The sequence below is a fragment of the Neopsephotus bourkii genome, unplaced genomic scaffold (genome assembly GCF_033783945.1).
Source record: "Neopsephotus bourkii isolate Nb327-2 ecotype Australia unplaced genomic scaffold, CSIRO-AGI_Nbou_v1 NB_694, whole genome shotgun sequence".
NCBI classification, from domain to species: Eukaryota; Metazoa; Chordata; class Aves; order Psittaciformes; family Psittacidae; genus Neopsephotus; species Neopsephotus bourkii.
Genome location: NW_026901193.1, coordinates 45,063 through 59,775, shown reverse-complemented (window position 1 = coordinate 59,775; position 14,713 = coordinate 45,063). Strand labels below are relative to the sequence as shown.

General features: G+C 62.7%; 2 protein-coding genes across 2 annotated transcripts; both read right to left on the bottom strand.

The window, feature by feature from the left end:
- Positions 1–3,248: 3,248 nt before the first annotated feature.
- On the bottom strand, positions 3,249–4,629 carry TIMM29 (translocase of inner mitochondrial membrane 29). The gene is made up of 2 exons (XM_061353760.1): positions 4,523–4,629; positions 3,249–3,862 (listed from the first exon to the last, which is right to left on the bottom strand). Exons 1-2 carry the CDS (start codon positions 4,584–4,586, stop codon positions 3,249–3,251), a joined length of 678 nt encoding a protein of 225 aa, XP_061209744.1. The 5' UTR covers positions 4,587–4,629.
- A 682-nt stretch (positions 4,630–5,311) lies between these two features.
- CARM1 (coactivator associated arginine methyltransferase 1) lies at positions 5,312–12,857 on the bottom strand. Its single transcript, XM_061353778.1, has 16 exons — positions 12,668–12,857; positions 11,478–11,603; positions 10,891–10,997; positions 9,979–10,083; positions 9,205–9,315; positions 8,921–9,098; positions 8,737–8,827; positions 7,916–7,997; positions 7,746–7,831; positions 7,574–7,663; positions 7,363–7,500; positions 6,536–6,625; positions 6,344–6,456; positions 6,168–6,245; positions 6,004–6,072; positions 5,312–5,471 (listed from the first exon to the last, which is right to left on the bottom strand). Exons 1-16 carry the CDS (start codon positions 12,810–12,812, stop codon positions 5,335–5,337), a joined length of 1,746 nt encoding a protein of 581 aa, XP_061209762.1. The 5' UTR covers positions 12,813–12,857; the 3' UTR covers positions 5,312–5,334.
- Between the last annotated feature and the right edge of the window lie 1,856 nt (positions 12,858–14,713).

Here is a 14,713-nt window from a genome sequence, read left to right as displayed (position 1 = left end):
GGATGGATGGGGGGGAATGGGATGGGGGGGAATGGGATGGAGGGGGGAGAATGGGATGGAGGGGGGAATGGGATGGGATGGATGGGGGGGAATGGGATGGGGGGAATGGGATGGAGGGGGAGAATGGGATGGGGGGGGGAATGGGATGGATGGGTGTGGGGGAATGGGATGGGGGGGAATGGGATGGAGGGGGGGAGAATGGGATGGGGGGGAAATGGAATGAGGTGGAGGGGGTATGGGATGGAGGGGGGATGGGATAGATGGGGTGAGTGAGATGGGGAGAAATGGGATGGGATGGAGGGTGAATAGGATGGAGGGGGTGATGGGATGGCGGGGGAATGGAATAGAGGAGGGAGAAATGGGATGGGGGGAATGGAATGGGATTGGGGGGAATGGGATGGGGGGAAATGGGATGGGAGGGAATGGGATGGGGGGGGAATGGGATGGAGGAGGGAGAAATGGGATGGGATTGGGGGAATGGGAAGGGATTTAGGGGGGGCGGGATGGGATGGGGGGGAATGGGATGGAGGGTGGGGGATGGGGGAAGGTCAGAGGATGCTGAGTCCCAGGGACCCCCAAAAACCAACCCGGGGGGGGGGAGGGGGCAGCACAAAGAAAGCCCCGGAGGGGGGATGGGGGGGGAATGGGGAAGGGTCTGAAAGGGGGAGGAAGGTAAATGGGTGTCTCTGCCCCCCATAGACATGAATGGGGGGGGATGGGGAGGTCGGGGATGGCGGCAGAGGCCCACGGGGACGCGCGGATCCCCCCCCCCAGCGCTCACCGCTCGCAGCTCCCATCGCGGGGGGGGCGGGGCCTCGGCTCGGCCGGGACCGCGACCGGAGCCGGGACCGGAGCCTCGGGAACGGGAACGGGACCGGGCCCGGTGCAGGGGGGGGGAACAAAGGACCCGGCGGAGCCGCCGGAGTCGCCTGAGGGAGCGCGCGCCCGCCGCAGCCCGCCCAGCGCGCGTGCGCGGCGCTGCTCGCTCCTCGTCCCGCCCCTCACTCCCCTCCGGACCAATAGCGGCGCTCCACCCACCCCCGCTCCAACAGCGCGGGCCAATGAGAGGGAGGGAAAGGGGCGCACTCGCTGCAGTGGAGGACACGCCCCCTCTCCTTTCGCCCATTGGCGGGGCAGAGGGAACCAATGGGAGGAGGGGAGAAGGGGCCTGCGGCCCCGCCCACTCCGCTCGCGGAGGCCAATGGGAGGCGCGCTCGCGCGATTCCCCCGCTCACACACGCGCCCCCCCTTTCTCCGTTCCGCGCGTGCGCAGTGAGAGCGGCACTGCGGCGGAGGGAGGGGCGGGGGAAACGGGGAAATAATGGGAAAAACATAGAGGAATGGGGGAAAATAGGGGAAATAATAGGAAAAATAGAAATGGGGGAAATAATGGGAAAATACGGAGAAGTGGGGAAAAATGGGGGAAACAAATAATGGGAAAAATAGAAATGGGGAAAAATAGGGGAAATAATGGGAAATAATTGGAAAAAGAGAGATATGGGGGAAATAATGGGAAAAATAGAAATGGGGGAGAAGATGGGAAATAGATGGAAAATAGAGAAAAATGGGGGAAATAATGGGAATCTATGGAAAATAGAGAAAAATGGGGGAAATAATGGGAAATAAAGGGAAATAATGGGAAAATATAAATGAGGGAAATGGGGGAAATAATGGGAATCTATGGAAAATAGAGAAAAATGGGGGAAATAATGGGAAATAAAGGGAAATAATGGGAAAAATAGAAATGAGGGAAATGGGGGAAATAATGGGAAATAGAGGGAAAAGAGAGAGAAATGGGGGAAATAAGGGGAAATAATGGGAAAATAGAGAGAAGTGGGGGGGAATGATGGGAAATAGAGAAAATAGAAATGAGGGAAATAATGGGGAATAGAGAACAGTGAGAAATGGGGGAAATAATGGGAAATAGAAGAAAATAGAAAGAAATGGGGGGGAAATGAAAGGAAATAGGACAGACCAAAGGGAAATGGGGGGAAATAGGAAGAAATGCAGGAAAATGGGGGGAAAGAAAGGGAAATAAAGGGAAATGGGAGGGAATGAAGGGAACTGGGTTGGGATAGGGGGAAATAGAGGGGGGATAAAGGGGAATGGGAGGGAATGAAGGGAACTGGGTTGGAATAGGGGGAAATAGAGGGGGGATAAAGGGAAATGGGAGGGAATGAAGGGAACTGGGTTGGAATAGGGGAAAATAGAGGGGGAATGAAGGGAAATGGGAGGGAATGAAGGGAACTGGGTTGGAATAGGGGGAAATAGAGGGGGAATAAAGGGAAATAGGAGGGAATGAAGGGAACTGGGTTGGAATAGGGGGAAATAGAGGGGGGATAAAGGGAAATGGGAGGGAATGAAAGGAACTGGGTTGGAATAGGGGGAAATACAGGGGGAATAAAGGGGAATGGGAGGGAATGAAGGGAACCGGGTTGGAATAGGGGGAAATAGAGGGGGACTGAAGGGGAATGGGGAGCAAGAGAGACCGGACATGGGCTCAGAGGCACCGAGAGCTTCATTCACCGGCACGGCTGGAACCCATGGGGATTGGGCTGTGGGCCCAGGGCAGGGAATGCCCCGGGCTGGGCAATGGGGGCCTTGATGGGGACAGGAGCAGGGGCTGCTCCCAAGGGATAACAGAACGGGATAACGATAACAGAACGGGATGACCCAGCTGGAGATAAGCGGGCACCATTGGAACCAGGGCACTGCTGGAGCCACCATCCCTGGAAACGTTCCCAGCCCATGGGTGCTGGGAATGGCTGGGATGGATGGATCCCAACCCATGCAGTGCTATAGGGCCGTGCTGATCTCGGTGGTGCTGGGAACGGCTGGATTGGATGGATCCCAACCCATTCAGTGCTATGGGTCTATGGTGGTGCTGGGAACAGCTGGATTAGGTGGATCCCACCCCATTCAGAGCCATGGGTCCACGGTGGTGCTGGGAACGGTTGTATTGGATGGGTCCCACCCCATTCAGTGCCATGAGTCCACGGTGGTGCTGGGAACGGCTAGATTGGATGCATCCCAACCCATTCAGCGCCATGGGTCCATGGTGGTGCCGGGACCGGTTGTATTGGATGGATCCCACCCCATTCAGTGCCATGGGGCTGTGGTGATCTCGGTGGTGCTGGGGCCAGTTGTATTGAATGGATCCCACCCCATTCAGTGCCATGGGTCCATGTTGGCCATGGCTGCACTCGGTGCTCTCCATCTCCTTCGCCCCTCATTGTCTCCACGGCTCCTCAGGCCTCCTCCTCCTCCTCCTGGTCACCGGTGCCCAGCGCCGCGGGCTCGTACTTGCGCAGGAAGAGCCTCTCGTTGTGCTCGGAGCGGAGCTGCCGCGGTTCCAGGCGGCGCAGGCGCGGCGGCAGCGCCCGGAACTCGTCCTCGTTGACGTCGCAGTCGCGGAGCCGGTGCCGGAGCAGCCACCAGCGCCCGCAGAAGCCCACGTCCAGCAGGCGAGCAGGGGCCTGGCGCCACGGCGGCCGCAGGTACCGGCACCGGCTGGAGTAGAGCTGGGCACCGGCACCGGTGCCGGGCGGGGCCTCGTAGACCACGGCGAGCAGCACGAGGTGCCGGTAGCGCAGGCGCCCGGCCTCGCGGCGCCGCAGCAGGCGCTGAACGTGGCGCTCGGCATCGGGGCTGCGGGTACCGGGGCTCAGCAGCAGCAGCGACCCCGCGGCCTCCACCGCGGCCGCCTCGAAGGAGTCGGCGCTGGGCACCGAGGCCCCGCACGCGGTCACCGCGCCCAGCGCCGCCACCGTCACCGCCGAGGCCAACGGGCGCCGCCGAGCGCCCTGAGCCGTCTCCCGCAGCGCCGCCGCGTAGTCCTGCAGCAGCGCCGAGCACCAGCGCCCTGAGCAGCGGGGGGGGAGTGAGGGGAGGCAGGGTCTGGCTGCCCCGTAAGGGAGCCCAAGAGGGCGCAGCTGTCCCATAAGGGAGCCCTTAGAGCCCCATAAGGGAGCCCTTAGAGCCCCATAAGGGAGTCCAAGGGGCCCCAGCTGACCCATAAGTGAGCCCTAGAGGGCGCAGCTGCCCCAGAAGTGAGTCCAAGGGGCCCCAGCTGCCCCAGAAGTGAGCCCTAGAGGGCCCAGCTGCCCCATAAGTGGCTCCCAACTGAACTCATTGGTCCTGCTCTCCCCCAAGTGAACGCAGGGGACGCAGTTCTCCCCCTAAGCTAAAGCAAGAGTCCTGCTTCCCCCGCAAGTGAACCCACAGAACCCGGCTGCTCTCCAAGTGAACCCACAGAGCCCTCTGCCCCCCAAGTGAACCCATAGAACCCGGCTGCCCCCTAAGTGAACCCATAGAGTTTAGTTGCCCCCCAAGTGAACCCATAGAACCCGGCTGCCCCCTAAGTGAACCCATAGAGTTTAGTTGCCTCCCAAGAAAACCCATAGAACCCGGCTGCCCCCCAAGTGAACCCAAAGGCCCCGTTCCCCCAATGGAGCCCTGAGGTGCTCCCACCCCCCCCAGCCCCATAAGTGCCTGCGCTGCCCCCCAAGTGCCCCCTCCTCACCGAGGCGGGTTCGCGCCATCCACGCCCAGAGACCGCGGCCGGCCCCGACCGCGGCCGCCGCCATGACCGGAAGAGACCCCGGCGGGACGGAGGCGCGGACGGACCGGGCGGAACCACGGCGGCGGGGGGGGACCGGAAGGGGGGGCGGACCGGGCGGAAGCATCGCAGGGCGCTGGCGGGGGGTCCCATTGTCTATGGGAGAGGTCTCCATTGTCTATGGGGGGGGGGTCCTATTCTCTATGGGAGAGGTCCCCATTGTCTATAGGGGGGTACACATTCCCTATAGGGGGGGTCTCCATGGTCTATGGGCGGTCCCCATTCTCTATGGGGGGGTCCCCATTGTCTATGGGGGGTCCCATTCTCTATGGGGGGGTCCCCATTGTCTACGGGAGGTCCCATTCTCTATGGGGGGGTCCATCGTACACCATTGGGGCTCGGCGCTTGCAAACCCCCCCCCATTTATTCAGCACTGAAGCCACAGCGAGGGGCTGCCCCCCCCCTTCCGCCCCCATGGCACTGGGGTGGAGGAGCCCCCATAGCCCCCTTAAGGAACGGGGGGGGGCGGAGGGGGCACAGATGGAACCTTCCTGTTCCCCTCCACCCCCCAAACCGGGAGCGTTTGGTACATTCCGAGGGGAGGGGGACACCTCCACCCCCCATTCCTGCCCATTCATTAATAAAAAACCCCCAAAATACCCCAAAAATGAGCGCTGAAAGAGAGAGGAGGAGGAAGGGGGGGAGGGAGTGGGGGTGTTTTGGGGTTTGCCCCCCCCGTCCCCCCCCGGTTTTGGTTGGGGCCGATCCGCGCAGCCTCAGCTGCCGTAGTGCATGGTGTTGGTGGTGATGGACATGGGCGACGCCATAGAGATGGCCGGGCCGCCCATGGTGAACTGGCTGTTGAGCGGGTAATGGGCGCTGGAGACAGCGCCCCCTTGCGCCGTGGAGGAGCCTGCGGGAACCGGGGGAGGAGGGGGGGTTAAAGAGAGGGATGGGGGGGTTAAGGGGGTGTTTTTTGGGGGGTTTAATGAGGAGTTTTGGGGTGTTTGAGGTGGGGGGAGTTTGGGGGGCTTGAAGAGGATTGAAGGTTTTGGGGTGTTGGGGGGGTTTTGGGGTGGTTTGAGGGGGGTTGGGGGGGGTTTTGGGGGGGTTGAGGAGACTTTTAGGTGTTTTGGGGGGTTTGAGGTGAGTTTTGGGGTATCTGGGGTGGGTTTACTGGTGTTTGGGGTGGGGTTTGAGGGCTTTGAGGAGGGTTTTGGGTGTTTTGGGGTGTTTGAGGTGGGTTTTGGGGGCTTTGAAGTGGGTTTGGGGGGGTTGAGGTGGGTTTTGGGTGTTTTGGGGTGTTTGAGGTGGGTTTGGGGGGATTGAGGCGGGTTTTGGAGTGTTTGAGGTGGGTTTTGGGGTATCTGGGGTGGGTTTGGGGGTATCTGGGGTGGGTTTTGGGGTGTCGGGGGGGATTCTGGGGTGTCTGGGGGGGGCTGTACCTTGAACGATGCCGGTGCTCATGATGGAGCCCATCCTGGAGTGAGTGTGGTTGACGATGCCGGTGTTGGCTTGGGGGGGGGATAGATGGAAGGATTTGGGGTGAGTTTAAGGTGGATATGGGGGTGCTCTCCTGTGTCCCCCCATAAACCCCCCCAAACCCCACCTAAGGGGATGAGGTTGTTGTGGCCGACATTGGAGCCGCCGGCGATGACGCTGCTCAGGTCGTAGGCTGCTGGCATCCCTATGGGGGCAAAGAGGAAGGGGGGGCGGTGAGACCCCAAAGCGGGGTTTAACCCCCCCTCCCCATTAGGGTGCCCCCCCCATGACCCCAGCACCCACCGGCCACAGCCATGCCCGTGCTCATGTTGTAGGTGCTGCCCGTGCTCCACATGTTCTCCGATGGGGACGTGTAGTGGGAGCCGGGGGGGGGCGACGGCGTCGTGCCCGTGTACCTGCACATGGGGGGGGGGGGGGATGAGCAATGGGGGGGTCCTGGGCACCCCCCCAACCCCCCTTTGTGCCCCCCCCCACCTGAAGAAGGGGTTTTTCAGGTCCAGGAGGTTGCTGGACTTGGAGCCGGTTTGGTCGACCTGGGCCACGATGCTGATGTCGTAGCTCTGTCTGGGGGGGGACAAGGGGTGAGAGCCCCCAGGGGTGGAAGGGACCCCCCCAAACCCCCCCCAACACAAAGCACTGGGGGGGATGGGGGGGTTCTGGCACCTGGGTGCTCATTGCCTGCATCAGGGGCTATAAATACAGCTCCAGAACTGGGCCCCCCCCAAACTGGATCAGCCCCCCCCCAACACCATCACCGTGAGCTATTCCTGGTGCCAGCGCCCGGTACCCAGGGACCGCGGCACAACCAAATGGGGCCAGCGGCTGGGTAAGGATACAGGGGTGGGATGGGGGAGGGATGGGGATGGGGGGGAATGGGGATGGGATGGGATGCACTGGGATGCGGGTGGGATGCAGTAGGAGGGGGGTGGGATGGGGGCGGGATATGGATGGGATGTGGTGGAATGGGATGGGGTGCAATGGGGATGGTGTGGGATGGGGATGAGATGCAGTGGGATGCGATGCAGATGGGATGGGGATGGGATGCACTGGGATGGGATGCACTGGGATGGGATGGGGATGGGATGCAGTGGGATGCAGTGGGATGCAGATGGGATGGGATGGGGATGGGATGGGGATGGGATGCACTGGGATGGGGTGGGGATAGGATGCAGTTGAATGGGATGCACTGGGATGGGATGGGGATGGGATGCAGTGGGATGGGATGGGGATAGGATGCAGCTGAATGGGATGCACTGGGATGCACTGGGATGCAGTGGGACGGGGACCCCCCCCCACCTCACCTCTTGTTGGCGATGAGCAGACACGTCCCTGAGAGTGTGTCCCCGGCTTTGGCAAACAGCGGCGACTGGAAGAGGCACCGGACCTGGTACCAATGGGTCAGGGGCTCGGTGGGGGCCGTCGAGAGCCACACGGTCATGCTGGGGGGGGAGGAAGAGGAAGATGAGGAGGAGGAAGAGGAGGAGGAACCCCCCCCCCAACCCCTGCACGTACATGGAGCCGATGAAGGCGACATCGAACCAGAAGGCCAGGCCATGGACCAGCCCCGAGTGCAGCATGTGGAACTTGAAGGGGATTTCTATCCTATAGGGGCACAATGGGGCTGGAATCATGGGGGGGACCCCAAAAAGAGGCTTTGGGGTGCCCCCCCCCCGTTACCACCAACCTGTGCAAGTCGCCCTCCTTGGCCTCCAGGAAGTTCACGGTGTATTTGACCGATTTGGCCATTAAAATGCGGATATCGAAGGTGTCCTGGGGGGGATGGGACAAAAAGGGGGGGTCAATGGGCAGGCCCCCCCCCCCCCAGCACCCAATGGGGGTTCGGGGTGCACTCACCACCACGGGCTGCCGGAAATACTCATCCACGGCGGCACCGCGCAGCGCTGAGAGGTCCACGCCGTGGAAGGAGGGTTGGTACCTGCCATGGGGGGGCATAGAGCAATGGGGGCAATGGGGATGGAGGGGGGGCCAGGGAAGGGTTGGGATGGGGATGGGGATGGACCCCCCTCAGCAATGGGGTCAATGGGGATGGAGGGGGGGCCAGGGAAGGGTTGGGATGGGGATGGACCCCCCTCAGCAATGGGGTCAATGGGGATGGAGGGGGGTGAAGGGAAGGGTTGGGATGGGGATGGACACCCCTCAGCAATGGGGTCAATGGGGATGGAGGGGGGGCCAGGGAAGGGTTGGGATGGGGATGGGGATGGACACCCCTCAGCAATGGGGTCAATGGGGATGGAGGGGGGGCCAGGGAAGGGTTGGGATGGGGATGGGGATGGACACCCCTCAGCAATGGGGTCAATGGGGATGGAGGGGGGGCCAGGGAAGGGTTGGGATGGGGATGGGGATGGACACCCCTCAGCAATGGGGTCAATGGGGATGGAGGGGGGGCCAGGGAAGGGTTGGGATGGGGATGGGGATGGACACCCCTCAGCAATGGGGTCAATGGGGATGGAGGGGGGGGTCAGGGAAGGGTTGGGATGGGGATGGGGATGGACCCCCCTCAGCAATGGGGTCAATGGGGATGGAGGGGGGGCCAGGGAAGGGTTGGGACAATGATGGGGATGGACCCCCCTCAACAATAGGGTCAATGGGGATGGAGGGGGGGTCAGGAAAGGGTTAGGATGGGGCTGGTGCTGGACCCCCCCCGTGGTGCTCACCAGAAGTTGGCTTTGGTGAACTGCTCCATGTAGAGCTGCTCGTCGGTGAACGGGGCCAAGTGGACATCGCCGATGGTGGGGAACATGTTCCCTATGGGGGGGCAAAGGGGAGGACATCGGTTGGACGGGGGGGGGGGGGGTGGATGCGGTGGAACCGGTGCCGGCGCCGGTGCCGCGGCCTCACCGCTGGGCTTCAGGTACTTCTTGGCGTGGAGGTAGCTCTCGAGCATGCGCTCATTGAAGAGCATGTAGCCCATGGGCTCCGAGATGATGACGTCCACCTGCTCCGGCAGCGCCACCTCCTCCACCTTGCCGGGGATCACCACGATGCGCTCCGTCAGGTTGTTGCTCTTCACCAGCACCTGCGATGGGGGGCAATGGAAAGCAATGGGGAAGGGGGGGTTTGGCAATGAGGATCCCCCCCCAACCACCACCATCACCACCGGTGCATTGCGGCGCGGTGCCCACCTCGGCGTGCTGGGCCATGGTGCTGGCTTCCACCGCGTAAATCTTCCTGGCGCCGGCTTGGGCCGCGAAGAACGAGAGGATCCCGGAGCCGCAGCCAACGTCCAGCACGATCTGGGGGGACGGGGGAAGAACCAGTGCTGGGTCCATTATCTGCATCCCGGTGCCCCCATCCCAGTGCTCCCATCCCAGTGCCCCCTTCCCGGTGCTCCCATCCCGGTGCTCCCATCCCGGTGCCCCCTTCCCGGTGCTCCCATCCCGGTGCCCCCTTCCCGGTGCTCCCGTCCCGGTGCCATAAAGGTGCACGCCCTTGATCCCGGTTCTTGATCCTGTTTCCCAATCCCAGTATCATGATCCCAAACCTGGTCCCTCCATCCCAATCCCATTCCCAATCCCAGTCTCCCATCCCGCTTTCCAATCCAGGTCCTGATCCCAGCCATCTTCCCAATCCCATTCCTGCTTCCAATTCTGGTGCCCATCCACGGTCCTGTTCCTGATCTTGGTTCCCAACCCTGATGTTGATCCTGCTTCCATTCCCAGTCCCAGTTGTGATCCCATTCCCGATTCCATTCCTGATCACGGTTCTCAGGGCTGGTCCTGCTTCTATTCCCAGCACTGGTTCTGGTCTCATTCCCAGTCCCATTCCCAATTGTGCCCATTCATGCTCCTGTTCCCGGCACCAGTTCTGGTCCCATTCCCAGTCCCGGCTGTGCCCATCCATGGCTCTGTTCCCACCCCCGGTTCCCGATCCCGCCCCCACTCCCGGCAGCACCGGACCTTGTCCTTGAAGTCGCTGTGGTTCTGGAGGATGGCGCGCTGGTACGTGCCCGTCCGCACGTAATCCTGCATCATGTTCTGCTGCTGCGACAGGTACCCGTAGAACTGCGGAGCGCAACCGGGCAAAGATCGGCACCGGCACCATGCTCGGCACCAAGATCAGCACCGGCACCAAGACCAGCACCGGCACCGAGATCAGCACCGAGATCAGCACCGGCACCGCAACCAGCACCATGATCAGCACTGCAATCGGCACCGTGATCGGCACCGGCACCGTGCTCAGCACCATGATCAACACCGCAACCAGCACCGGGATCAGCACCAGCACCGTGCTCAGCACTGCAACCAGCACCGGCACCGTGATTGGCACCGTGATGGGCACCACGCTCAGCATCATGATCAGCCCGGGCACCGCGCTCAGCACCGCGTCCAGCACCACACTCAGCACTGGCACCGCATTCAGCCCCGTGATCAGCACCAGCACCACGTCCAGCACCGCAATCAGCACCACCACCACGTCCAGCACCAGCAGCACGCTCAGCACCGTGTCCAGCACCACACTCAGCACTGGCACCGCATTCAGCACCGTGATCAGCACCGGTACCACGCTCAGCACCGTGATCAGCACCAGCTCCATGTCCAGCACTGCATTCAGCACTGTGCTCAGCACTGGCACCGCACTCAGCATCATGCTCAGCACCAGTACCATGCTCAGCACCAGCACCATGTTCAGCATCGCAATCAGCACCGGCACCGCGCTCAGCACCATGCTCAGCACTGGTACCGTGCTCAGCACCAGCACTGTATCCAGCACCATGCTCAGCACCATGCTCAGCACTGGTACCGTGCTCAGCACCAGCACCATATCCAGCACCACGCTCAGCACCAGCCCCGCGCTGCACCGGGCCCCACCTGGAAGTACTGCACGGCCGAGGACTCCTCGGTGCGCTCGCTGAACACGGAGCGCTCTGTGTTGTGCCCGCGGCAGTTCTTGAGGATGTTGTAGAAGGAGCAGAAATCTGCCAGGGGGGAAAGGGGGGGTCAAACCCCATCAAACCCCATCCCGGTGCCGCATCCTTCATCCTGCATCCCGCATCGCACATCCCAGTGCCGCATCCCAGTGCCGCATCCTTCATCCCGCATCCCGCATCGCACATCCCAGTGCCGCATCCCACTGCTGCATCCTGCATCCCGGTGCTGCATCTCACATCCCGGTGCAACATCCCAGATCCCACATCCCAGTGCCCCATCCCATATCCCAGATCTCATATCTGGTATCCCAGTATCCCGCTGCGCACCAGCGGGGGTGGCGAACTGGAGCAGGACGCTGTTGCAGCCCAGGGTGACGATGAACGACTGCTTCCCCACGCAGATCCTGTATCCTGTACCCATATCCCATATCCCAGTATCCTGTATCCCGTATCCTGTATCCCGTATCCCGTATCCTGTATCCCGTATCCCGTATCCTGTATCCCGTATCCCAGTATCCCATATCGCACCAGCAGGGGTGGCGAACTGGAGCAGGACGCTGTTGCAGCCCAGGGTGACAATGAACGACTGCTTCCCCACGCGGCTGCACTCGGTCTCACGGGACACGGAGCACTTGAACACGCACACGTCCTCGGCTGGGGGGGGACACGAGGGTGAGGACCCCCCCATAGAGCCCCACACATCCACTTCTGGGGCTGGGACCCACGGCGGAGCCAGCACCGGCACAGAAGGCACCGGATGCAGGGGATGGGGGGGAACGGAGCCCCCCCCTCCACCAACACAAAGGAGCCAGAAAAGGGGGGGCGGGAAGGAAGCTCCGGGGGGAAGGGGGACCCCCCATAGGGACGCATGGACCCCCCCCCCATAGGGACGCATGGACCCCCCCCCATAGGGACGCATGGACCCCCCCCATAGGGACGCATGGGCCCCCCCCCATAGGGACGCATGGACCCCCCCCCATAGGGACGCATGGACCCCCCCCCATAGGGACGCATGGACCCCCCCCATAGGGACGCATGGACCCACATAGACCCCCCAATAGGCCCCCCCATAGACACAGGCAGACCCCCACAGGCCCCACACAGAACCTCCACAGACCCCCTCATAGACCAACCCCCCCATAGACACCCCACAGATCCCCCACAGACCCCCATACCCTCCATAGACCCCCATAGAGCCCCACAGACCCCACACAGACCCCCGTTGCTACCCCACAGACCCCCAGAAAGCCCCCATAGAGCCCACAAAGACCCCCATAGCCCCCCCATACACCCACAGACCCCCATAGCCCCCCCACAGACCCCTAGAGATCCCACAGAAACCCCCATAGCACCCCATAGCCCCCCCCAGACCCCCATAGAACCCCCACAGACCCCCATAGGCCCCCATAGAGCCCACACAGACCCCCATAGCCCCCCCATAGACCCACAGACCCCCATAGAACCCCATAGACCCCACACAGACCCCTATAGAGGCCGCATAGTCCCCCATAGACCACCCCAGACCCCCATAGCCCCCCCATAGACCCCATACAGGCCCCCATAGCCCCCCCACAGACACCCATAGAGCCTCCATAGACCCCCATAGCCCCCCCCAGCCCCACCCCCCCATATAACCCTATATTCCCCCTCCCCCTCCCACCGCCCCCCCCCCATTATCCCCCCCAGGCCCCACTCGGGTCCCCCCCGTCCCCACTCACGGCCGTGGAGCGCGATGGCGGCGCTGTCGGGCCCGGTGCGGACCTCGAGGCGCAGCGGCTGCTGCTCCTGGTGCCGCTGGAGCTCGCCATTGGCGTCCCCGATCGTGAGGAGCCGCACGCCGGCGAACACCGACACCGCGGCCATCTTGAGGCGCCGCGCGCAGGACACGCCCCCTCCGCCGCCGGGACACGCCCCCTCCCGCCCGGCGGCGGCCACCGCGGGGGGAACAGCGCCCCCTGCTGGGTGGAGGACGAGGGGAGGGAGAGGGAAGGGGGACGGGAATGGGGACAGGGAATGGGGATGGGAACGGGAATGGGAACGGGAATGGGAATGAAGACAGGGAATGGGGACAGGGAATGGGGACAGGAATGGGGACAGGGAATGGGGACGGGAATGGGAGAGGGAATGGGAGAGGGAATGGGAATGGGGACGGGAATGGGGACGGGAACGGGAATGGGAATGGGGACTGGAATGGGAACGGGGATGGGAATGGGGACAGGGAATGGGGACAGGGAATGGGAACGGGAATGGGGACGGGAATGAGAGAGGGAATGGGGACAGGGAATGGGGACAGGGAATGGGGACAGGGAATGGGAACGGGAATGGGGACAGGGAATGGGAATGGGAGTGGAAATGGGATCGGGAATGGGAGCGGAAATGGGAGTGGGAATGGGAGTGGGAATGGGATCACAACCTGAACCGGGAATGGGAGCAGAACCAGGAATGGGATCACAAGCAGAACTAGGAATGGGAGAGGAATCAGGAATGGGATTGGGAACGGGATCAGGAATGGGATCACAGCTGGGAATGGGATCGGGAATGGAGACTGGGAATGGGAGCAGGAATGAGATAGGGAATGGGAGTGGGAATGGGATCACAACTGGGACTGGGACCGGGAATGAGACCGGCATCAGGAATGGAATCACAACTGAGACTGGGAATGGTAACGGGATTGGGAATGGAATCTGGAATGGGATCACCACTGAGACTGGGAATGGGACTGGAACCAGGAATGGATCACAACTGGGAACGGGAATGGGATCAGAAACAGGGTCGGGAATGGGATCACAGGACCAGGACCGGGACCAGCACTGGGAAGCAGGAATAGAATCGGGACTGGGATCACAACCGGGACTGGGAATGGAACCAGAAGGGGACGCAGGGATCAGGAACAGGAACGGGGATGGAGGGACCAGGACCGGGATCAAGGACGCAGGGGGGGGTCCAGCACCACATCCGGTACCGGCACCAAGACCTTTATTGAACCGGGACCGGACAGCACCGGGATGGGAGCACCGGGAAGGGGGCACCGGAATGGGGGCACCGGGATGGGGGCACCGGGATGGGAGCACCGGGAAGGGAGCACCGGGAAGGGGGCACCGGGAAGGGGGCACCGGGATGGGGGCACCGGAGGGAGGGGAAGGAGGAGCAGGAAGAGGCGGGGGCGGCCCCAGGCGTTCCCCCCGCCCCGGTCCCGCCCCTTCAGAGCGCCCCGAGCAGCCCCAGGGCGAGCAGCGGGAGGAGCCGCGGGGCCCCCGGAGCGGCCGCGGAGCCGCGGGGCTCGGAGCCGGGGATCCCGCACCCGGCGTCAGCGGAGCCTGCGGGCAGGGAGCGAGGGAGCTGCTTGGGGCTGCCCCGTCGGGAACGGGGATCAACCCCAACCCCCATCCCATCACATCCCCATCCCCATCCCCATCCCATCCCCATCCCATCCCATCCCCATCCCATCCCCATCCATCCCCATCCCATCCCATCCCATCCCATCCCATCCCATCCCATCCCATCCCCATCCATCCCCATCCCATCCCATCCCATCCCATCCCATCCCCATCCATCCCCATCCCATCCCATCCCATCCCCATCCCATCCCCATCCCATCCCATCCCCATCCCCATCCCATCCCATCCCCATCCCCATCCCATCCCCATCCCCATCCCCATCCCATCCCCATCCCCATCCCCATCCCCATCCCCATCCCCATCCCATCCCCATCCCATCCCATCCCATCCCCATCCCATCCCCATCCCATCCCCATCCCATCCCCA